This window comes from Leptonychotes weddellii, chromosome 4, assembly GCF_054177405.1.
Source record: "Leptonychotes weddellii isolate Sample4059 chromosome 4, ASM5417740v2, whole genome shotgun sequence".
In the NCBI taxonomy this organism is placed as follows: domain Eukaryota; kingdom Metazoa; phylum Chordata; class Mammalia; order Carnivora; family Phocidae; genus Leptonychotes; species Leptonychotes weddellii.
The window spans coordinates 103,865,111-103,889,375 of record NC_138372.1 but is presented as its reverse complement, the minus strand read 5'-3'; the positions used below and the strand labels follow the sequence as shown (position 1 = coordinate 103,889,375).

Here is a 24,265-nt window from a genome sequence, read left to right as displayed (position 1 = left end):
CCAGAGAGAGATAGTAATGACACCAGGATTCTCATGGGGAGCTGGTGAGGCTAAGGGACAAACCTGGCTCGGGGTAACTTGCAGGGACATCTCAAGGAAAGTAGGGACTCAGGCACAGAATGTCATCCTTATATCCTGGAAAGGCTAGGGGTCCCCACTAACCGTTTTTAAAGATTTTAAACATGTTTGCCTTTATTAGGTTTTTGCTTTAGAATTTCTTGTGGTATCAGACCCAAATTGGAAATCTGAACGAGATCAATAAGGACAGCAGAAAGCCTCATGGAACAGCTAGGTACGGTGTGCAGGGCACTCACTATTGCACGTTCTGGGGACTGACCCTGCTGGGCAGTGGCAGAGGGCAGGGTGGGGGTTGGGGCATGTTGCTCCAGGAGGGGCCCTGGTGTGTGTGGGGGGGTGTGGAGTCAGTCCCACACAGTGAATCCTGGTTCTGCTGTTTCCAACCTGGTGTGACCCTGGCAAACCACCTACTGTCTCTGGGCTTTGTGGGCACCTTCATCTATAAGATGAGGAGACGGAACCTCCCTCAAGTTGGTGCCAGAGTTAACTGGGTTGATCTGCACCCTCGGCACAGGGTAAATACAGACAAAAGGTAATTATTATGGTGGCCCTGAAATGGCTACTATTGAATTCTAGGACCCAGGCTCTCTGAACTAAGCCACCTGTCTCACACAAGAAGAGTTAGTTATTTTTTAAGGCACCACCAGTCTTGTCCAATTCAACAGAGCCAGTGGAATACGTTCTAGATGGTGAACTTTAAGACTACATCTCTTGGGTTTGGTTCTTGGCTCTCCCACTTACTACAGGACCTTAGAAGCTGCTGAACCTCTCTGTGGCCTCACCTATAAGGTGGGAATGATAATAACAACAACAACAATAGGGCTTATTATATAGGGTTATTATAAACATAAATGAGATAACGTATGAAAAGCACTTAGAGGGGAGCCTGGGTGGCTCAGCCAGTTAAGCACCTGACTCTTGATTTCGGTTCAAGTCATGATCTCAGGGTCCTGGGATTGAGCCCCATGTCGGGCTCCACGCTTAGTGGGGAATCTGCTTGAGATTCTCTCTCTCCCTCTCCCTCTGCCTCTCCCTCTCTCTCTAAAATAAATAAATAAATCTTAGAAAGAAAGAAAGAAAGAAAGGAAGAAAAAAGGAAGAAAAGCACTTAGAATAGTGCCCACCATACTGCAACTACTCACAAGATTTTAGTTGTTATTTTTCACTCCCTTTCCTCACTGTTTTCCTTCACCTGCCTTTTTGCTGAGGACAAGTTGTCACCCACCTAAGAGAACACAATCCTGAGGCAGGAGGAGAACCGCCTGAAGCATGATGGGCACAAGAGATGCTAAACAAATCAAAACAAGGTTCTCAAGCTGCCATCTTTCTTTTTTCTTTCTTTCTTTCTTTCTTTCTTTCTTTCTTTCTTTCTTTCTTTCTTTCTCTCTCTCTCTCTCTTTCTTTCCTTCCTTCCTTCCTTCCTTCCTTCCTTCCTTCCTTCCTTCCTTCTTTCTTTCTTTCTTTCTTCTTTCCTTTCCTTATTTGTCAGAGAGCAAGAGAGATAGCACAAGCAGGGGGAGGGGCAGAGGGAGAAGCAGACTCCCCACTGAGCAGGAAGCCTAATGTGGGGCTCGATCCCAGGACCCTGGGATCATGACCTGAGCTGAAAGCAGATGCCCAACCTACTGAGCCACCCAGGCGCCCTCTCTGTGTTTTAATATGTGTAGAATATGGAATGCGGTTAAATAAAGGAGTGCATTACATTTACTTCTCTGTGTGTGATAATTTCCAAGTTTTAATTTGCAATGAAAAGGCCAGAATAGAGGATACAGAATTATTGTTGCAAATGTCTTCTCTACAGTTAGGAACAGTGTGCTTCATTGTTTGGGTAAAAGGCTTGAACATACAATATAAACAAAGAATTTTGAACTTGCCAAGTCTCTTTTTGTTTTCTTTTGCTTAACTGAAATACAAATGACAACATCTGTAAACTTTATAAACAGTATGTGGAGTTAATCAGGAGAGTAATTTTTAAAAACAAGTATTAGAACAAACCCACAAACAACAACTATGGTACATTGTGAACATTTTACAAAATGAGTTCATTTTTTTACGGATGACTATTTGTAATTGCTTTGTAAAAAAAAAAAAAACAACAGACAGAAACAAAACTAAATAACAAAACATGTAAAGATCGTAAAGATGGTGAGGACAACATACCTTCCCTTGCTGTGTACTCATTATCTTCGATTACTCGAGCAAGGCCAAAATCTGCAATTTTGCACATGAGTGACTCAGAGACCAGAACGTTTGCTGCTCGTAGGTCTCGGTGAATGTAGTTCTTCCTCTCGATGTACGCCATTCCCTCTGCAATCTGAAACCAGAAAGAGACTCTCATTTTCAATTTAGGGGAGGTTATCACAGAGGACCATCAAGGAAAACCAAAACACTTACGAGTTCCTGAAATCCTTTCATGGATATTATTCTGGCCATTCAAGTTTTAAACACAGTGAGTAAAATACAACCAGTATTTTGAGTCCTTTCTAAAATAGCTGCCCCCACCCCAAATCTCCAATATAGGGGTCACGTCTCAATGTGATTTTTAACATAGCTGCCTGTCTTGACATTTTCTAATGGGTAGGGAATCTTTTTAAGACCCTACTAAATTCTTGCACAGAGATCCACAGACATCATGATCCCAGTGTTTCAGATGAGAAAACGGAGCTGGAGAAAGTCACATGCAAATATGAAATGCTTGGGGTATCAAGAACAGGATGTCCTTGGTCAGCAGCCTTGCTGTCCAGTTAATCAACAGCCTGCAGAACCGGTTCTCCGAGTCCCCCCCACCCCCCAGAGTTCCAAGAGGAACGGAGAGATTCACTCTGACCACAAAGCAGGACAGCAGGAAAGAATCCAAAGACCTAAACAAAACCATAAAGTAGGGGAGGTGAAACTACTTCATTACTTGGTAGAAAACTGGGTTTTTAAAGGAATCAAAATGAGATGTTTAGGGAACATATTACCAAATTATAAAGATAAGGATCTGGAAGGAAGGAAGGAAGGAAAGAATCAAGGATGGATATAACGAAGGAAGGAATGAAGTACGTCTCCGGATCTGGTGGGCAGTGAGAAGGACAGCTCTCATTAGGATTCTGTCACATAGGAATGAATGTATTCTTCTGGATTCTATCTCGAATTCCTGCAGTCTCAGCTCGGAGGACCTGACTTTCCCCACTCATGTACTCAGTTCAACGCCCCCCTTCAGTGAGGCTGGGCTGCTTCGCATGGAGCTCAGCTTACTGGCTGTGCTTCTCCTGGACCCTCCCCCGGACCGCCTTGCCTCCCTCCCCTTGGCCAATCCCTACGTTTACCTTCTGCCCAGAGGGCCTTCCCTGAACTCCTCTTGGATGGTTTCTCTTCACTCTCTGCCCACCTTCAGTGGTCAGGTTGTACAAAAACCATCTGCACCTACTGATCAGAGCTCTGTCTTTATTTTCACCCAGTTTTGTGTGCCTATTGTCTTCCTGCCAGACAGGAGACACCTCCAGGGCAGAGCCACACCTTGTACCTTGTCTGTCTTCCCGTGTATCTCTTGGAACCCTCAAGCTTGTCACCAAGCCTCTTCTCAGAAAGTTCTTTAGGAAATGTGCTGGGTTTTCAATACTACCAGAATACTATGTTGCCAGCACACTGCTGCAGGAATTGGGCAGATGGGATTTTCGCGGCCACAGAAGTCTGGTGGGTGATAATCAGCACACACGAGGGCAGGTCTCAGTGTCCCATCAGCCCGGCGGTTGGCATCTGACACCGAGGAACACCATTTTGAACAGAGAAAATCATACATCAGAAAGAACAACAGAGGTCTGATCTTTTGCTTTTGTTGAAGTGACAATTTAATAACGTACAGCTTTTCCAAGCAAGACCAGCGCGCGTGGCCCTGGAGCAGTGCTGGTCAAGTGCAGAAGACCTGGGCTGTGTGACCCCGAGTGGGTGTCGCTGGAGTTGGGTCCCTGCCCTCACTTCCCTGACGGTCTGGGCCACCACATCCCTCCACAGGAATACTTTAATCCTCTGTGCAAGTCTGACCATGTCATTCCCTGCTTAAAACTAGCTTCAAGACAAGGTCTGAACTCCATTGTTTTTTTAAGATTTCATTTATTTATTTGTCAAAGAGAGACAGCAAGTGCACAAGCAGGGGGAGTGGCAGGCAGAGGGAGAGGGAGAAGCAGGCTCCCCTCTGAGCAGGGAGCCCAATGCGGGGCTCAATCCCAGGACCCTGGGATCATGACCTGAGCAGAAAGCAGGCGCTTAACCCACTGAGCCACCCAGGTGTCCCAGTGTCTGAACTCCTTATCACTGCCACTGTGTGACCTGGCCCCTCCTCAACCCTCCTGCCTCCTCCCCGTTGACCAGCTCCTGTCCTGTATCCGGGTTCCACAGCTGCCTCTGCTTGGAACGTTCACTCTTGGTCCTTGGGCCCGGCCAACTCATTCTGAAGGCCTTAGTGGAGATGTCACTTCCTCTAAGGAGCCTTACCAGACTCTCCTCTGCTAATGTGTGTGGTCTCAGGGCCCCAGCTCCTTCTCTGTTTACCTATGATCGCAGCAGGAATGTAAATCCCTCAGGGCAGGTGTAGGGTGTGCACATTCCTATCCTTGGGCCCTTAGGTCACATTCCAATAGCTATATACAAATGGGGGCAAGAACCCCAAAGAGCTGAAGTCAGCCGCCATCTCAAGCTGGGTCTGCACTTGCACTTGGCCTTGGCCCTGAGAACCTCCGCTGTGCGCCCCTCTAGGGACACAGACTGACCCACACAGATGCGTGCTGGTGGCCCGGACAGAGCCTCTAGGCCACGGCACAAACTATCCACGTCTCTCTTATTCTTGCTGGCGGATTTTAATGATCTAAACGTTATTTAAAAAAAAAAAAAAAAGCAGTAACTGTCATTCCCCTTAGAGCTCTGATGAAGCTGAAAGGAAATTTCTTTCCCAGGGTCACACCACAGGTTAGTGCAATGGTTTGGAAGTCAATTGAATTTCCCTTCTGTGCATTTAGCAGTTAAGTCTTAACCCCATGCCAGTATTTCTTTTTTTTTTTTTTTAAGCGTTCCATGATTCATTGTTTGTGCATAACACCCAGTGCTCCGTGCAGAACGTGCCCTCCTCAATACCCACCACCAGGCCAACCCATCCTCCCCCCATGCCAGTATTTCTTAACTCTGGCTGTGTCCCTGGGGATCTTTACATACTACCACCACCTACGCCTCACCCTCACCCAATTAAACCTGAATCTATGGGAGTGGGGCAGTCCAGGCGGAGAACCGCTCTGGACCCTCGTGACACGAAGTGTGGCCCTCAGGTCAGGAGCAGGCTTAACATCAAGTGGGAACTTGGCAGAAGTGTAGCATTTTGGATTCGGACCCAGATGTATTCATTCAGAATCCGAATTTTAACAAGATTTGTGGGTGATGTGCATGCATGTTAAAGTTTCATAAGCACCACACCAGATCATATGCTTTTAAACTTAAGCTATTTTAGGATTCAGAGTTCTACATAAGGGGCGCCTGGGTGGCTCAGTGGGTAAAACGTCTGCCTTCGGCTCAGGTCAGGATCCCGGGGTCCTGGGGATCCTCGGATGGAGTCCCGCATGGGGCTCCCTGCTCAGTGAGGAGCCTGCTTCTACCTCTCCCCTGCTTGTGCTCTCTCTCTCGCTCTGTCTTTTAAAATCTTTAAAAATTTTTAAAAAACACTCAACGTTCTACACAGATTGGAAGGAGCTCTTAGTCTCAACACATTACCTACAACCTTGCCAAGTGCACTGCTGTCCTCATAATGCTTGGGAAAGGAAGCCCCCGTGCAGCTCAGCTTAAGCCACAGAAGGAGCAGGGGTGCATCCAGCAGTACGGAGCCTGGGCCAGCAGGGGGGAGGCTAAGGTTCAGGGCCCAATGAGAGAGGTGCTGGCAATGCCTTGGCTGAAGACCTGGTCCATCAGCAGCTCGGCATATGTGCCTGAGCCTCTGCATTTCCTGTCACTCAGGGAGAGCGCCTCCCCCAGCCTCACAGCCTGGGGACAGGGGACCGTGGCCTCCGTCTCTCTATATCATGTTCTGGGGCCGGGCCATTATTCAGAGGACGTGGGAATGATTTTATCCTTATGTTTTAAATCTTAGGAAGAGATGGTCTTCATCCTGGACCACAGCAGCCTCACAACACCAGGCCTGGTGATGTACAAACTCGAGAAGACCTCAACTCCTGCAAGCTCCCTGCTGAGGCTAACAAAGGAATGAAACAGGTCTCTCATGTTTACGTACTCATTCCTAACTCTGTGAGAGAGTCTGGGTGTGAAGCTACTGGAAAGTTGACATAAAAGTGTCCCCATTACCTAAGATGAGAGCAATCATGTAAGAAGACAATGTTAGTGATGTTTTCCTACTCCGGGTTTAAAGCTAGCTGATTTACGTTTAGGTGTGCTTTGCATTTCTCATGTTCTCACAGAGCATGGCAAATGTACATTTCTTAGTTCCTCTTTTTGTCCCTTCAGTGGAAATATATGATGACATTTCTCCCTTTGGGGTACATGTGTGTGTGTGTGTGTGTGTGTGTGTGGTGTTCTGCCATCCTGGGAGGGCCAAGAGGAATTATTAAGATAGTGACCCTGAGCCAGTAACCCACATGGGCTCTGGTGAAGTTCCAGGCATCTAGTACCTGGTGCAAGTTCTAGGCACAAGGGCCATATGAAAAATGCTGTCCCCAAGGTAAAGGGCAGTCTTATCTTGTCAGGTGCTCGAGGAGCAGACTTCCAGTCCCATGCAATCCAAGTTTTTCTGAGAGGCCTTTTGGATGCAGTGTGAGAAGAAAAGAAATTGCTCATCCGGTGTCTGCATGGGGGAAATGAACAAGCTAAAAACACACGTGCAGCCAGGGTAAAAAGGTATTATCAAATGCTCTCACCCCAAATACGCTGGCCTGTCTCTTCTGCTGCTGGTGTGAAACAGAAAGTATCATCCCTCCCAACAGATGTACCCTCCAAGGCCCACAACGAGGTCGAAGGCGCAGTCCTCTAGGGGTAGGTGAGCCAGCTGTCTTGGTTGGTGGGGGAGCTGGATCGGGGTGGATTTCAGACCCTCCTCAGCACCTCAGAGGGGCCTTACAGTGGTGTCTCCAGCATGTGTTTATTTTCTGGTATATTCGTATCTACAGATGTCATTTTACACACACACAAATACACACAAGCCTATGGCCAGTTTTCAGAACACCAACATTCTGGAAAGCACTACAGCCTCTGCTCATTACTTTCGACGACGCACAAACACATATACACCATACACGCCCGTGTGTACACTTATGATCGCAAAGTGGGCACGGAACACTAAATCTAGAGTTCTGTTTACTTTGCAAATACATTTTTTTCCCCAGGGTACAAGGTCAGAAATCAGACCAGAGTTTTCAGAAGCATGTGAGCTGAGCTAACTCATTTAAATTCCTTCTCCAACATTAGCGTTCAGATAGAAAGTCCGTGTTCCTCTTCCCAAAATGGGGAGTAAACATGACGGGCAGCTCAGCAGACCCTCTTCACACACCCCTGCCTGGGCTGTTCTGAGGAAGGCAACAAGGCTCCCGCTCTCTGAGTGATGCACAGCTTCCATCATCAAATACATTTACTGAGAAGCGAGTTGCCAGTGGCCAACTGGGGGTCTCAGGACAGTTCTGCTTGGGGCAGGAAATACCTAAGGACTCCAGCCACTAGGGAAATGTCCAGTGGGCTTATTTTATGTGGAATACAACTCTAGAGGGGAAAAAAATCTCAATTATGTTTTTACATACCAAAGCAGAGCTCAAATAATCCTCCTCGTAAGTGACCTTCCTCGCTAGCAATGACCACAGAGGTCACTCATCTTTTCCTGTTTTTCTTAGAGGTCCAATCAGAAGCGTGTCCACCCAGCATCCCACACAGTACGTACGCCCAGCTTCTAGCAGTTTCTCTCCCATTCAGATGCTCAGACTCTGAGCCTTCAGTAGCCTGTCCCAAGCCTGTGCTCTTGGATGGCTTGCCTAGCACACACACTGGGCTGCTTTCCCCAGAGAATCTGAGTGATGCTTTGGACAAATAACAAAATGTTTGTGTGGACTGCCTTGCTCTGGAAGTCTTGCTCTGGTGTTCTTGTATTCATCCTAATTACTATCACTTTTCTGAGAAATTGGCAAATAACAAGCTATCTTGCTTAGTGAGTTATTTTTTATTTTAATGAGAAGAAGCCCACATTTGAGTCAGATGACGGAGGGAATAAAGGAATGGAAGGAACCTAATTGAGGGACTCAATGTGATCTCTCAAGCAAAGCTAAAATCTGCCCCAGGAAATTCCAGCCTAAATGAGAATCTGGAACTGAAAATAAAACCTGTCTTAGAATTGGCTGGTTGGAAAACATTTATCATCTAGACAAGCAATGAGAGAAATTAAACAAGAAAAGTGCCAAAAGGCAGGAAAGAATAAAAATCTGGTTTTATTGCTTTACCTGTCCAGGTAGGCATCAATAACTTTATTCTTTAGATGATGTATTTGCTTCCTACACTTGGGAAAAATAGAATTCAAATAATTAATCACTTTCAAAAGTCCTAGGAAGCGTGTGAAATAATGATAATGATAATATTAATAAGTTGGAATGGAACCAATGAAAAGCAATTGGGTAAAACCTACAGTCTATGTGAAGGATCCTTTGTAACAGGGATCCCCTAGGGTCAATCTGAGCTACAGAGCATTTAATGACCACAGAAAAATAGAATGTAAGACAACAGGGAGCTTTCAAAAAGAAAGCTTAAGTAAGAACACATCTCCTCTGTACTCCAAATATGACAGCATTTGTTTTATAGCCCTTGATAGTTTTTATAGAAACATTTTTCTATTAATATTCATTGATCTTTCCATACTAGAGTCCTACACTCTTCAATCTGTAATTTGGTAGAGGAAGGGATGGAACAGAGAGATCATTCCTTGCTGTGTTTTGGGGTGAAAATTTCTTAGAAATGTTGTTTTAGCTTTATTTGGTTATTAGGTTTTTATTTTTCTCTTTCAAGTGAAACTGCTAAGAAGTAGTGAAGTATATTACTCTGATAATGGGGTGATGGTGATGATTACAGCTGCCATGCACTGGCTTCTTACTCTGCCCAGGCACCTGGCCAGGCATTTATCATCCTTAAAAGAAGCCGATGAGGCAGGCAATCTTCATAGTAAAGATAAGGAAGCTGAGTCTTGGGGCAGCTGGGTGGCTCAGTTGGTTAAGCGACTGCCTTCGGCTCAGGTCAGGATCTTGGAGTCGCGGAATCTAGTCCCGCATCGGGCTCCCCGCTCAGTGGGGAGTCTGCTTCTCCCTCTGACCCTCCTCCCTCTCATGCTCTCTGTCTCTCATTGTCTCTCTCTCAAATAAATAAATAAGATCTTAAAAAAAAAAAAATCATTAGGAAGCTGAGTCTTGGAGAAGGTAATTCTTTTCCTGGATAAACTTGGATTTGAATCCCAGTTTGGCTGGTCCCACCACCTGTGCCCTTAACCATTTATCCAGACTGGCTTCTTCCTTTACAAAGAGGTACAGATAGTGGAAGGCTCACAGAAAGGTACAAGGAGGGAAAAGAGAAATAAAAAAACAAGATAATTTATAAAGTGGCCAAGTTAAAGTTTGCAGTCTTTCAGACTACCTTCAAAGCTCAAAGATGAGGGCAGTTTGCTCTATGCAAACTTAGGGCTGGTAAGGTTCTGGTGACTGGTCAACATTTAATCCATCCAACGGTATGCAAGAATGTCTCAGGGAGACACCCACAATGTCACTGAATATCATATTCAAATCAGTAAGTTTTCATGAAGGAGATTCACCTTCTTTAGCAAAAAAGGAAGACACATTTTTCAACTAACTCCCATAGATGTTCTCTTATGACAACTTGTTGGGAGTACTTCACACCCATGAGGATGGTTATTACAAAGACAAACAAACAAACAAAAAACAAACAAACAAAAAAGCAGAAAATAACAAATGTTGGTGAGTATGTGGAGAAATTGGAATCCTCATGCTGTGCTGGTGGGAATATAAAATGCTGCAGCCACTGTGGAAGACAGAATGGGTGTTCTTAAAAAAATTACCATACAAACATGGAATTACCCTGTGATCCATCAATTCCACTTCTGGGTATATCCCCCTAAAATTAAAAGCAGGTGTTTGTACAATATGTAACAGATATTTGTACACCTCTGTTCATAGTAGCATTTTTCACAAGAGCCAAAAGGTGGAAGCAACCTAAGTGTCCACTGATGAATGAATGGATAAACAAAATGTGATCTATACACACAATGGAATATTATTTAGCCTTAAAAAAAGTAATGAAATTCTGACACATGCATGGATGAAAATTGAGGACATCACGTTAAGTGAAATAAGCCAGTCACAAAAGGGCAAATACTGTACGATCCCACTCATATTATGTACTTTGAGCAGTCAAATTCATAGAGACAGAAAGGAGAAAGGTGGTTGTCAAAGGCCAGTGGGAGGGAGAATGGGAAGGTGTTTAGTGGATATAGAGTTTTATTTTTGCAAGATGAAAAAAGTTCTGGAGATGGACAGTGGTGATGATTGCACAACAACATGAATGTATTTACTGCCACTGAACTGTGCACCTAAAGATTATTAAAATGGTGAATTTTATGTTCTGCCTATGTTACGCCCTCAAACACACACACGTAAAACTGTCCTGGAAGCCTCCCACTGTAGGAAAGCAGGGTGAGCACCCAGCAAAGGCTCTTGCTGTAGGAGAGCGGCCAGCAGAGGACTCATCACCCACCCACCTGTGCAATGTGGCTTCCCATCAAGGACAAGACGTGGCAGCTCGCCGTGGCACACAGATGGGAGCGCTCATGCACGCCTGGGCAGGACCAGATCAAAGTGGGAAGCAGCCACAGCTCCTCCCACATCCTTCCTTCCCCTTCGGCAGCTCCTCAATCCAGCCTCGGCTAAACCTGGCCGAGACATGCATACATAACTCGGGATCGGCAAGAAGCAGAGGGATTACCATCGATGCCCCAGGACAGAGTCGGACCGTTGTGAGCCTTCCGAAACTTTAGAATGACTCAGCTTGGGTTTATATAAAACGGGGGTGAGTTTCTTCTTGAAGCCTCAAGCTTTCCACTCTGCAAAATGGTGATAATAATAGCAGCAACCTGGTAAAGCCCAGATGAGATTGACAGGGAGAAGGGAAAAATGCTCGATGCGAGATTATTATTCTCATGACTACCACTGCTACTAACCTTAATCACAGAAAGACCCAAATCCAGATTTGGCTCATAATGTCAAATGACAAACAGTAGAGCTGATCTTGGAGAGCCAAGGGGCAAGTGGTGGGAAGCTGCCAGCACCGTATGCAAGCGCAGCCCCAGGCACGCCAGCTGGCAGGGCACTGCCAAAGGGCAGGGCCCCCTTTGGCTGAGAGGCTGCCACTGACCTTGGCAGAAGCTGACTTCCGGACTCCGCGTGACTAGCTAGCTCCCTTCTACCAACTGCCTGGGAAGGCAAACGGATGATCTGCCAAAGAGTCCCCTGCCCTCCCCGTCGTGAAAGTGACCCGCCACTTCTGTAGAGTGGATAAATGGCACTCAGGGATTAGAGATCGCCTTTGCTTACTGTCCCCTCTGCTACATCAATTTTGCTGCTACTACGACCATCTAAGCGAACTACTCCTTGATCTGTGGCTAATGAGCCATGCTCCTGCTTATCACTTTGAAAAGAGAAGGAAGCAAATGGTTCACAACTTCTCCCACTGTGAGAGGAAAAGAGAAAAAGAAATGGCTCTTACTTCTGAGCTTGAATACGGATCGCCTCCGAGGTGGAATGTGAACCAACCCAGGCATTCCCCCAAAGCACCTCAAACTGAGAAACAATGCACTCTACTCAAATGCCAAATTTTGCTCAGTGAAAACAAGCTGGGAATGTCAAAAGACTTACAAACATTCATGTTCTGATCTGGTTATCTGGCTACTGGGGGCAGGGGAAGGGCGGGGGGGGGGGGCGTTCTAAAGTAAGGAAATAAAGTAAGTAAAGGTTTGTCCACAGAAATGTTTTGTATTGTTCTTTGTATTAGTGAAGAATTGGAGATTCTTCTTATGTTAATCTATAAGGGAATGTTAAAGAAATCGTGATATAATCATAGGAGTAGAATATTGTACTGTAAAGATACATACATGTTTGTGAAGGATTTTTCATAAAATGAAAAATTATAATATTCAGTCCAATACATATGAAACAGCACATATGGTAAAAACCTAATGTGTGATTAGAAATAATTAAGATGGATGGTGATATGAGCTGATTGAAAAAATGAGCAAAAGTTTAAAGAAAGAGTTCCCAGAAAAATAAACTTCAAAGAATAAATATAGAAAAAGGTGTTTGACCTCATCTATGTTAAATAAACATAAATTGCAATAATGAATGCTAAATTTGACTTATCAGATTGGATTAGAGAATGCTAATAATATCCAGTTTGGGCAAAGGGATGAAGCAAAAGTTACTCTCATTTTTTTGGAAAGACTTTCAGGAATAACTACCAAAATTTAAAATGTATACATACTTTTGGTAGATCTACAACCTATAATTTATCATTCAAACACACTTGTGCAAGTATACAAAAATGTAGCAAAGGCTCTTCACCATATACTGTTTCTTACAGTAAAAACAAAAACAAACAAAAAACTCCAGAAAATAACATAAATGTCCATCAATAAGGCAATGGTTAAATAAATCACAGGACATCTATACAGAAGCAGAGATAAGTGGTTTTAAAAGAATGAGGAGGATCATTCTACACTGATATATAAAAAAATAGCCCAGATATGTTAAGCTATAGAATTGTAGCATGATACATATCGTGCATTTCCATGGGGGCTGGGGAAGAATGGCCATAATCTCTGCTGGTACCTGGAAAGATGCATTAGAGTTGCTAAAATTGGGACCAAGGAATTGGGGTTTTTAGTTTCTAAGCTATAGTATAGTTAGACTTTTCTTTTTTAACCCATTATCGATATAATGCTTAAAAAATCATTAAACAAATAAAACTGAAATATAGCATAAGAACACACAAAAATGCTTATCAGAGAATAATAGGATCTGAATACTATTTTTTCATTTTTTTCAATAATTCTATCATAAGTATGCATTGACTTTTTAAGATTTTATTTATCTGAGAGAAAGGGAAAGCAAGAGAGATCACAGAGGGAGAGGGAGAAGCAGACTCGCCGCTGAGCAGATTGCTCAATGTGGAACTCGATCCCAGGACCCTGAGATCATGACCTGAGCCGAAGGCAGGCGCTTAACGGACTGAGACACCCAGGTGCCCCTGCATTGACTTCTAGTAAGGAAAAAAAAAACCTCTATTTAAAAAAAAAAAAAAAAAATGAAATCTGATACGGATCACATTTTCCCAGAACATCCCAGAGCATAAATACTTGTTTTGTGCTACAGGAACCTTGAAAGACCTTCAGGATTATTCACTAAGTACGTATTCACATTTATATGATCGTATCATACATGTAGATGCCACAAGTTCACATAAAGCAGCTAGGGGTGTAACTGAATGTCTAGTGACTTGTGGCTTCACAGGATGCCACACCTGGAGGACACTCTTAACACGTTAAAACACTGAAGATCACTGTCATTCTGAGGCAGGGTCTTCCATTAGCCTGAGGACCATTTTCCATTTATTTGCACCCTGTCCAGCCTGCCCGCCAGGAGCCTAGTCCTGTTCGGGTGCTGTGGGCAACTAAACGCAGTCAGTCCCTACTTTTGAAGTTTACTTCCCAGTGGGGCCAAGAGACATACCCTAAGTCAGACAGCCAAGAACCGAAGAAAATATATAGGCACGGTGCCTTATTTCAACTCCAACAAAATACTTTAAAGAACTTGTGTTTTGTTGGGTGGAAAGAACCCCTGGGCAAAGCCCGAGTTCTAGTTCTGAAATTCATCCCTGACTTATTTTTCCTGTGACCCATTTAATGAAGCCTACCATGAGATCTGATAAATTCCAAATATACCTGAGACAGCTTTGCAATAATCTTTATTCATATTTCAACCCTCTTGAAATAAGTTTCCAAGATAACGTGCTTATGAACGGAGCCCGTGAAGGTTTCCTCAGGGTCTGGGAGCAGGAGGGGGAGCTGAAATGCCTGAACCCGAGGTAAAAGTACTGTCAAGTATTTTGTTCACCAGGTAGAATTCCTCTGTGCCTAATGACTGGAGGAAACAGTTACTGGTCTTCACGATCTCAAAGGAGGGAAAGAAATAGAATCCTCCCTACTGGCTATGGGAAAAGAAGCAGTAGACTCAACCCTTGAACAACACAGATTCAAACTGTGAGGGATTATATGTGGATTTTTGGGATAAATACAGTACAGTACTATCAATGCATCCTCCGTATGATTTTCTTTTTCTTTTCTTTTTAAAAAAGATTTATTTATTTATTTATTTATTTGAGAGAGAGTGAGCACACAGAAGGAGAGGCAGAGGGAGAGGCACACTCCCCGCTGAGCAGGGAGCCCGACGCGGGACTCAATCCCGGGACCCTGAGTGGAAGGCACACGCTTAACCCACTGAGCCACCCAGGCACCCCTTCCTTATGATTTTCTTAATAACATTTTTTTCCCTTTAGCTTACTTTATTGTAATACGTGTAACATACAAAATATGTGTTAATCGACTGTATGTTATCAGTAAGGCTTCAATCCAGTAGTTACGTCTGGGGGGAGTCAAAAGTTATACATAGATTTTCAGCTGCTTAAGGGGGGTCAGTGCCCCTAAAACCTGTGTTGTCCAAGGGTCAACTGTACTTTTCAAAATGTATGACCTAGAAAAACGGTCACGCGCTTAGCTCAGCAAATTCTTTTTTTTTTTTTTTTTTTTTTTAAAGATTTCATCCATTTATTTGACAGAGAGAGAGACAGTGAGAGAGGGAACACAAGCAGGGGGAGTGGGAGAGGGAGAAGCAGGCTTCCCGCCGAGCAGGGAGCCCGATGCGGGGCTCGATCCCAGGACCCTGAGATCATGACCTGAGCCGAAGGCAGTCGCTTAACCAACTGAGCCACCCAGGCGCCCCTTAGCTCAGCAAATTCTTAAGGACAGTGCTTTCCAGGCTCATCCAAGCCCCCAAGACAACCTGCAGCTTGTCCTGGGCCCTGCTTCTTAATTACTGATATCAAAGAGAAGGACCCAGAAACCTACAGAGTTTAAACAAGGGCCCAAGGGGAGTCTTATGATAAGGCAAGTCCATGAAACCCTGTGACACAGACTTCCACACAAATAAAAGAATAAAACATTTGTGAAAAGATGGAACTTCTGAAAGATAGTCTATGGCAAGACTACCACCACAGGGAGATAGCCTCTGCGGGGCCTTCAGCTCGTCTTCCGAGTGAGGCGCAGAGCAACTGGAGGCTGAGAAGAGGAGCATGTTGATCTGATTTAGGTTTTGGGAGCAGCACTCTGGCTGCCGCATCTCACATGGGCTCTGGAGGATGCAAGAGCTGAAGCACAAGACGAATCAGGCAGCTCCTCAGTAATTTGTTTTGAGAGACAGCGTGGGACTTGGGCCAGAGTGACAGCGGTGGAGGAGTTAGGAATGTGAATCTGTTGTAGAAGTAGAATCATCTGATTTGATGAAGGATTGGATGCAGGAGAAAGAGGGTCAACAATGACTTCAAGGTTGGGGCCTGACGACTAGAAGGATGGAGTTGCCGCCACCAGTTGGGGAGAAAGCTCTGGTTGGGCAGGTTCTGCAGTGGGGAGAACAGGTGCTCCGTTCGGGCAGTGTTGAGTCTGACATGCCTAAGACACATGCATGTGGAGATGCTGAGTAAGCACTCAGCTCGGGGGAGCAGATTGAGCTAGAGAGACACTTCAGAGTGCTCAGAGTAGAGACAACTGTGCTGGGTCAGAGAGAGCCCCCCTCAAATTCATGACCACCTGGACCCTCAGAACGTGACTTATTTAGAAACAGAGTCTTTGCAGATTGAATTAGTTAAGGATCTCACCATGGCGTCCCATCCTGGGTTTAGGGCAGATCCTAAATCTAATGACTGGTGTCCAAGACCAGTGTCTTATAAGAGAATGGCAGAGGGGGCTTTGAGACACGGATGCAGAGGACCAGGGCTGTGAGGAAAGAGACAGAGTGAAGCAGTATTGCCACAAGCCAGGGCGCACCAGGAGCCAGGAGGTGAATAGGCAAGGAAGGGTCCTCCCCTAGAGCCTTTGGAGGGAGCACATCCGAGCCGACATCTTTATTTAGGACTTGTGGTGCCCAGAACTGTGAGAGAATAAATCCCAGATGTTTTAGGCCACCCAGGTGGCTGGGATTTGTTATGGCGGCTCTAGGAAAGCAACCCAACACTTTCAATGGGATCACTTAGGAGGTCAATGTGGGGAAAGAGAAGGTCCTAGGGCTGAGCTCTGGGGCCCTCCCATGGTTAGATGTTGGGAGATGAGGAGGAAATGGCCAGTGGGAATGGCGTCTCAGAAGCCAAGTGAAGAGAGCATGTCTGGGAGGAGGGGGGTGACCAGCTGCACCAACCATAGCCAGAAGCCCACCAGAGAAGAGGCAGAGGAATGCCCTTGAACTCATGTGGTGGGATCACCTACGACTTGCCAGGACCTGTTTGGGTGAATGGTGCCAAGTTCAAGAGAAGGACACAGGAAAGGAATTGGGAAAAATGAGGATAGTTCTTCCAGGACTTTTGACCCTACAAGAAGGGAGGAGGAAAATGGACATGGAGGTAGCTGGAGAGAGAGATGGAGGAAAGGGAGAACTTCTCGCAATTGCTTTGACAACGGAACAGAAAGGAGGGGGTAACGCTAATGCAGAATTTCTAGAACAATGTCTTGAGATGGCAAGAGGAGGTGGGACCTGTCACACCAGGAAGGATGGAGTGGGGGGCAGCTTTGGAAATCCACTGAGGGAGGGCAGGGGAAGGAGGTAAGGCATGGGCACGGAGGAGAAGGGTCAAGAAGTGTGAGGAGGCAGCCCCATCACGGGCCTTGACTTAGAAGTGCGAAAAGCCAGCATGTCACATCGGCGCTGGCAGCAGCTGTGAGGTACGGGGCTCAAACAGGTAAAGCGTAGGACTTAAGGCACGTGTGACAAAGGGGGAGGCCCAAGTGGGTCCGCAGAAGCCAGGTCAGGACAGAAGAGAAACAACGAGGGTAGTGGAGACATGAGGACAGTTGGAGGGTTCGATGGGTCAGGAGTGCTGGGAAGTGATTGTTGGAGGTGGAGTCCTGGGGAGGTGGGGAGCCAGACAGATGGGACTTGCGGGGGGTGCAGCTATTGGTCATCAGCATGGAGTGGGCTGCGTGCGGCAGTGGAGGAAAGAGGACAGTGTCCCGGAGGAGAGGAAGTCAAGAAACCGAGAGGCCTGAGTCTGAAGGCCTACCTGCCTGGATCCCTACAAACAACGGCAGGGTCTCCAGGCGCTGGAGGGAGGAAGCGCTGAAACATGGCAGTGACAAGTGTCCAGGGATCCGGGGACAGCTACAACGAGGAGGGAGGGTGGACCTCAAGCTGGGGGTCCTGGCGGGGGGAGGGGGTGGACAGGGAGAGAGAAGGTCTGGATCTTCCATAGGGAGAAGGTACGAAAATGATCTTCATTAGCAAATATTCAAGCAGCCAGCTCTGTAACACAAGGCATCGCCCAGCCAGTTACGTTCTAGACACGGGAGGAGATGCGGAGAGAACACGTAACAGGAGCTGGAAATCTTGATACTGGAAGAAGAATCTGCCAGCCCATCGCCACTCGACTTCCAGCATCCTTGCCTCTTCCGGCGGCTGCAGGGACAGACACAGGGCTCTCCCCAGCCCGGGGGAAAGGCCGCCAAAGGATCCGAAGGACACAGTGGGATGAAAACCTTGCTCGGTACCGCCCCCTTCCCCAAGTTAAATGCATCCGCTACTGGCTTCAGTGTTAAATGTTTCGATTATAATAGGGTGCCTGGGTGGCTCAGTTGGTTAAGCGACTGCCTTCGGCTCAGGTCATGATCCTGGAGTCCCGGGATCGAGTCCCGCATCGGGCTCCCTGCTCGGCAGGGAGTCTGCTTCTCCCTCTGACCTTCCTCCCTCTCATGCTCTCTGTCTCTCAAATAAATAAATAAAATCTTTAAAAAAAAAAAAGTTTCGATTATAATATTTCATTCCTCCCAGCATTCTCTATTCCACCGACAAGGAGAAACAAAGCAACTCTTTGTCTTCGCATCAAGGCCCAGATACTTGTATTCTACTTCCTTCTTCTTTTCTCACTTCTGTTTAGACCAACAAGGTAAGTTTTGTGCAGGAAAGTAAACACACTTGGAGGAAGAGGAAGAATGAATGTATCAGGAAAATATTTTACAGTTAAACACACCTGAATAGTGACCCAGAGCTTATGAAGCAGAGAATAAAGAATTTATTGTCTTAAATTGAATATAGGCAGTCCCCACTTTGGTCAACAGAGTCATTCAACAAATACTATTGAGCAACTACTATTTACATGGCACTAAGTGCTGGGGCAACGGTAAACAAGAACTTATCAAAACATTCAAATTGCCGTAAGCTTTCTGAAAGAAACGAACAGGAGGCCAAGATAGAGAAGAATGGGCTGAGCGGGGGCTTGGGATGCAATTATTTTAGGAGGGATGGTTGGGGAAGGTGTCCTTGAACAGGAGGTGGAGCAGAAGGGGTGGCTTCCGGGAGGGGGCTTGGGAGAGGCGCAAAGATAGGACAGAGCCTGGTGGGCTCCCGATGGGAATAAGGCAGGATGCTGGGGAGTCGAGCTCATAGGCCATCAGGACATTTTACAAATGTGATGGGAATCCATTGAAGGTGCTAGGCAGGGATGCAAAAGCACCCTATTGGTGAGACACCTCAAGCAGTGGACTTCATAGGGACAGAGACAAAAGGAGTGGTTGCCAGGGGCCGGGGAGAGAAGGCAATGGGGAGTCAGTGTTCAACGGGTGGGGACTTCCAGTTTGGGAAGATGAAAAAGTTCTGGGGATGGATACTGGGAACAGTTGCATAACAGTGTGGATGCACTTCATGCCACTGAACGGTACACTTAAAAATGGTTAAAATGCTAAAATTTTGTTATGTATATTTGACCGCACTACAAAATGCACATATACATTTATCTAATTGGCCCTGCCTAGTCCGGGCGGCTTGGAAGGAGGAAGCCAAAGAGACCTTAAGAGGTTGCCAGGTAAAATACAAAGAGAACACTGCGACTCAAACATTGTTCCTTGTTTACCCGAAAGTCACATGTCACTGGGAGGCCTTGAATTTCTACTCGCTCAGTCTAGCAACACAGTTAATAGGCAACCACCATCGTTCAGATGAGACTTGATAGTGGGGGGAGGGAGATATATTTCAGAAGGAACGAGAGGGTTTGTTTACCAGCTGTCTATCAGGGCAGGGGGTGGAAAGAAGAGAGGCTCCAGGAGCTGCCCCTGGAGTGGGGTGGGGGGTGTTGGTGGGAGGAAGCCAGGCTGGGAGGCCCCTGCAGGCCCACTTCCTGGGGACTGCAACCTCCCTGGCTCTGGCTGCTGCCAAGGGCAGGAGCTCTGGGGGCTGCAGGAGGGGGCCAGCAAGGGGTTTCCTAGAAAGGGGTGTCCTTGTGAGGAGGGAGGGAGGCCACGTGGTGGCACCTGTGGCTCAGCTGCCCTCTGGCGGCCCCTCGCTTGCTGTGGCATCCCTGGCCCCTCGGTTCCTGGGGCAGGGCCTCAGTCTGGCTGCTGAGCTGCACCAGGGAGATCAGAAACAATTTCCCCAGTGGGGGACAGCGAATGAGCCTTCTGCTCTGCTGGCCAGAGGCTGTGAAGCCACCAGGGAGATGCATTCCAGGCGCCAAACTGACCTCACAATAAACTCTGAAGACAACAAACCGTTCTTAAATTGGGGAGCGGGGGGGCGACTTTTGGTGACTCAATTAAAAAAAATGTTTATATTTTACAAAACCCCACAAGCAATGTAACAGTGTTAAGGCCCACATTCCAAGGACAGGAGAAGAAAGATTTTTTTTTTTTCCTACAGCACACTACAAAAACATTTTTTAAAGATCCATCATTTAAAAATCTCTCTTTAAGGAATTTTACTTCATTTTTTTTTTCCTTCATAGAAAACAATCAGTATGAACTTGCTTTTGAAAAGAAGGAGTATCCAACTGCATTGAAGTAATGACAGAAATCAGTTGTTCCGAGAGTGTGGCTGGGGAATGGTGGGGGAGGACCGAGAGGGAAGGGCGGGAGGGTGAGGAGGGGCCAACCAGGTTTAGAGAGGAAGCCCTACAGACCAAGGAAAGGATTCCAAGAACTGGGAGCAAGGGAGGAGAGCTAGGAACAGAGAAGGGCAATGAGGCCAGGGGTGGGGCTTCCACCTAAACTGCTACACTCACAGGGGTAGCCAAGTTCCAAGTTCTCCAAGGCCTTCCTCATTGCAAAAACCCAACGGGAAGTTCCCACCTTCTCCTTACAGGGCTGTCTCCCAGGACGATGCTCCTGCTGTCCCCAGGCTGGCCTCTGTCCTCTCCCTGGGGTTCTGCTCCCTTCACCCATTCTCCCTGGGAAGTCACGAGATCCCCATTAAAAAGACGGTCCAAAGGGCCAGGCTTCCTGTCCGTCCTCCAGCTCCTGTCTACAGCAAGCACCTTGAGGGCATGTGAGGGGTGGGGGTGGAGGCACAAATACATCTTCTTAGAGTCATCTAGAAAACAGTTAACTGTGCCTCCTATGTAAGTCAAGAGAGGACAATACTTCCAGTCTCTCCCGGCTCTGTCCCCACCCCATTCTTTCCACACGCCCTGTTTGCACCCCCTGTGCCCCTTTTCTGTGTCCTTATGCACCAAGTTCCCTCAAAGACTCCTCCTTACATCCAGCCCCTCCCAGGCTAGCAGGGCCAACCCTTGCTCTGAGGGTCACCTCCTCCAGGAAGCCTACCTCCTCCTGCGACCCCGCCCCCGGGGTCCATCCAACTGCACGTGCTCTGAAAGCAGCCTGCAGCGCCCATCCCAGAAAGGCCCTGCCTCATTCCTTATGCACCATCCACTGCTGTTACTGATCTGCCAGGCTGCTCTCTCTACATGCTCATGGGTGAAAGAGGGGGGGTGTCCCAAGAGGGTGAGGGGAACGTGGGGAAAGCAAGCCAAGGGCTTCAGACAAAGATCAATGGGAATTCACACTCTGCTGCTCCTTTCAAAGTGCTCCTGTCTCCATTTTTAAATTGTGAGCATCTGATAATCAACTCTCTCCGCTCCTAAACTACTTCAATTTAATTCTGGCCTTGCGGGCTTCTGCGATGAGTCCCTAAAGAGGAAATTATTTTGTGACTTACAGTAGCACTGACCAGAAATTGCCACCCTTGGACAAAATAATATTGAGCTATTCCAGAGGAAGATCTGGAATGCAGACCAGAAGTACCACGTCCTCCCCTTTACATTAGCTTAACACTTCTCACTGCTGCTAGAAAGTCTTCCAATCAAAATCGAAACAACAGTGATATCGTCTGCCTTCGTTGCTATTTTAAACAGCCAGTCATGGTTCCTCCATGTAAACCCGCTAAACATCTCCACCCCCACCTAGCAAAGTGGGGAAAAAAGAGAGTTCTTGTTTTATACAATTTTTAAATGACAGTTTCCCATTCTTTAAACTTTTTCAGAAGGAAACTGCATATGATCCAGTTTTGCAATTCTGACAGGACCTCTAGTTTCATTTGCCCATTTTGCAAGTTTTCTTTTCTTTCTTTCTTTTTTAAAGATTTTTATATATTCATTTGACACAGAGAGAAAGAGAGAGAGAGAGCACAAACAGGGGGAGTGGCAGGCAGAGGGAGAGAGAGAACAGGCTTCCTGCTGAGCAGGGAGCCCGATGTGGGACTCAATCTCAGGACCCTGGGATCATGACCTGAGCCGAAGGCAGACGCTTAACGACTGAGCCACCCAGGCGCCCCTTTACAAGTTTTCACAGTCAAAGTTTAAGTCTCAGACATAAAGCTCACTATGCAAAACAGATAAAGAGAGCATTTACAGGCTCCAGAGTACTCTATCCCTGTGATACATTCATTGTCCTTTATGTACAGCAATGTCAAAATCTTACATTAGCGTCATCTGAACACACCCCAAATCATTCATTTCACTTTTGGGTGATGATTCACATAGATATTCTCAGTAGATCTTCTTAGTCGTGGAATTTTAGAGTTGGAGCATCAGGCTGTGGGCGACCTAACCTGTGCCTCTCATTTTACAGATGAGGACCGGGCCTATGAAATGATTGTCCCCAAACCTCGGCTCAATGCCTTCCCCTCTATTCACATCATCCATAGCTCCATTTGCAAAACGAGAGTGATATTTCTCATATTCTGTACAAAGAGCTAGCCACCATCTCCATATTTTATATTGGGATTTACATTCTAAGCCATGGCTCCTTAGTAATGCCTCCTGGGTAACGACCATGCCCTTCAGCCAGCGCAACGTGCCGCTCAGATTATTTTGTAGAATTAATTATCTCTTCCATGCTGGCCTTTTCCCCCTCTGAGGAGGCTTCTGTGCTTGGAAGAAGAATTGGCAACATGGGGCCTCAATACGGAGTCATGCATGAAAATTCCGGGGTGAAGAAGTGAAACCAAATATGGAGTGGAAAGGAGATCTGGCCTCCTGGATGAGGGGCGAACCAAGTCTGCGACCCGAGGCTTTCCCTTGCCATTGGATCTGATTCATTATCTCCACGCAATTCTTCCTCCAGTTTAAGTAAATTAAATGGGCCGACACTATCAATCAGGGGTTGATTAATAAAGGTTTGGAAAATAAAGTTGTTGCTTCATTATATTACGGTGGGGGAAGCGGGGAGGAAGGGTAGCCATGAGCTGCAGAATGAGAACCTAACTTACCTTTTAGGTTCTTTACAAAGAGGTAGAATGAGCAAACACATTACCTGATGGTATTGGCAAATACTCTACAAACTTCTGCAGCAAATTCCCTCCAGACACTCATTTACCACCAACAGACTGGTGGGTCCCAACCTAGAGTTATTGCAAGGGATTCCCAGTCTATGTCTTGTTTTCTCAGTCAGCAGATACTATAATGAGGGGGTACTTTAAAAGCTCTGATGGCAAGTGGCCTTCCTACTCAAAAAGGTTGAGAATTACACAGACGGAGATTTCCGGCCTTCCTCAGTTTACCAAATTCCAACTTAAAATGTGTCTTAAATGTAACGTAGGGGGCAAAATACAGTTGAGCATAATCACTATGTGAAAGAAAGATCTGTTTGTGAATAGAGATTTTTTTTGGGGGGGGGAGCTATATATCTCTAATTCTGATAAGCAAAACCCACTGAGGGGTAAAAATGCATTATCAGCGCGGTATCAGGTACAAAACGATCTTAGGAGCAACTCTGACCTTGGAATGCAAGTGTGAGACAGTGCAGAGGAAAGAACAAGTTATCTAAAGTCAGAAAACCCAGGGCCGAGTCCAGCAATTCCAGCCACTAGCTCTGTAAGCTTAGATAAACCCAAGGTCACCTCCTCATTTGGAAAATGTAGTAAATAAAGATATAAATGCTGTCAAGATAGTTGGGCTCAAATTAGATATTGTACGTAGAAGTGTTTTATTAACTGGAAGGAGTTAGAGAAAGGGTACTTGTTGTCACGACTGTAACAAAAACTGACTTTTCTGTTTCTATTGCAGTTTTACTCACACACAATTGTCCATTTCCATTTTTGGTAATTTTTGCCCTTCAGTGATGTTGCCACCAAAGAGCAAGAGATGCTTTGGTTCACTTGGCCTGGATGACAAGATGATTTCTCTGACCACCATCTTGCAATTGTGAATTTCCCACTTCTGTCCCCTCAGTTGTACAAGTCTACGATTCCACTTCCACTTCCCTTGAAGGGAATTCCCAGATTTTAACCCTCTGCTTTTTCAAGTTCATTTTTCTTCTCTTGCAGGAGGCAAAGGTCTCTCTGCTCTGAAAAGTATCAAACTTACTCCGCAAAGGGCTAATTTTCCTATTTTAGCACAAAGAGCACAACATCGCTTCATTTCATACTAGGGGGAAAGCACTGGTAGAGCTACTTTAGTTGGGATTTCTTCCTCTCCATTAAATGCCGAGGGAGGCGAGTGAGCTGAGAGACAGGTTGCATGGAGTGAATTGCATTTGGGTTCAGAAGAGCTTTTTGGGACTCATCCCGAGACAGGAAGTGATGAAATCAGCTCTCAC

The 24,265-nt window shown here is 46.1% G+C and overlaps 1 protein-coding gene across 2 annotated transcripts in view; it reads right to left on the bottom strand.

Annotated features, from left to right (window-relative positions):
* The window catches only part of LYN (LYN proto-oncogene, Src family tyrosine kinase), a 108,717-nt gene that overhangs the window by 8,504 nt on the left and 75,948 nt on the right, over nt 1-24,265 (bottom strand). For both annotated transcript variants that reach the window (XM_081816009.1, XM_081816010.1), the window contains exon 11: nt 2,239-2,392. In XM_081816009.1, the coding sequence (XP_081672135.1) occupies nt 2,239-2,392 (154 nt within the window). The remainder of the gene's footprint in view (nt 1-2,238; nt 2,393-24,265) is intronic.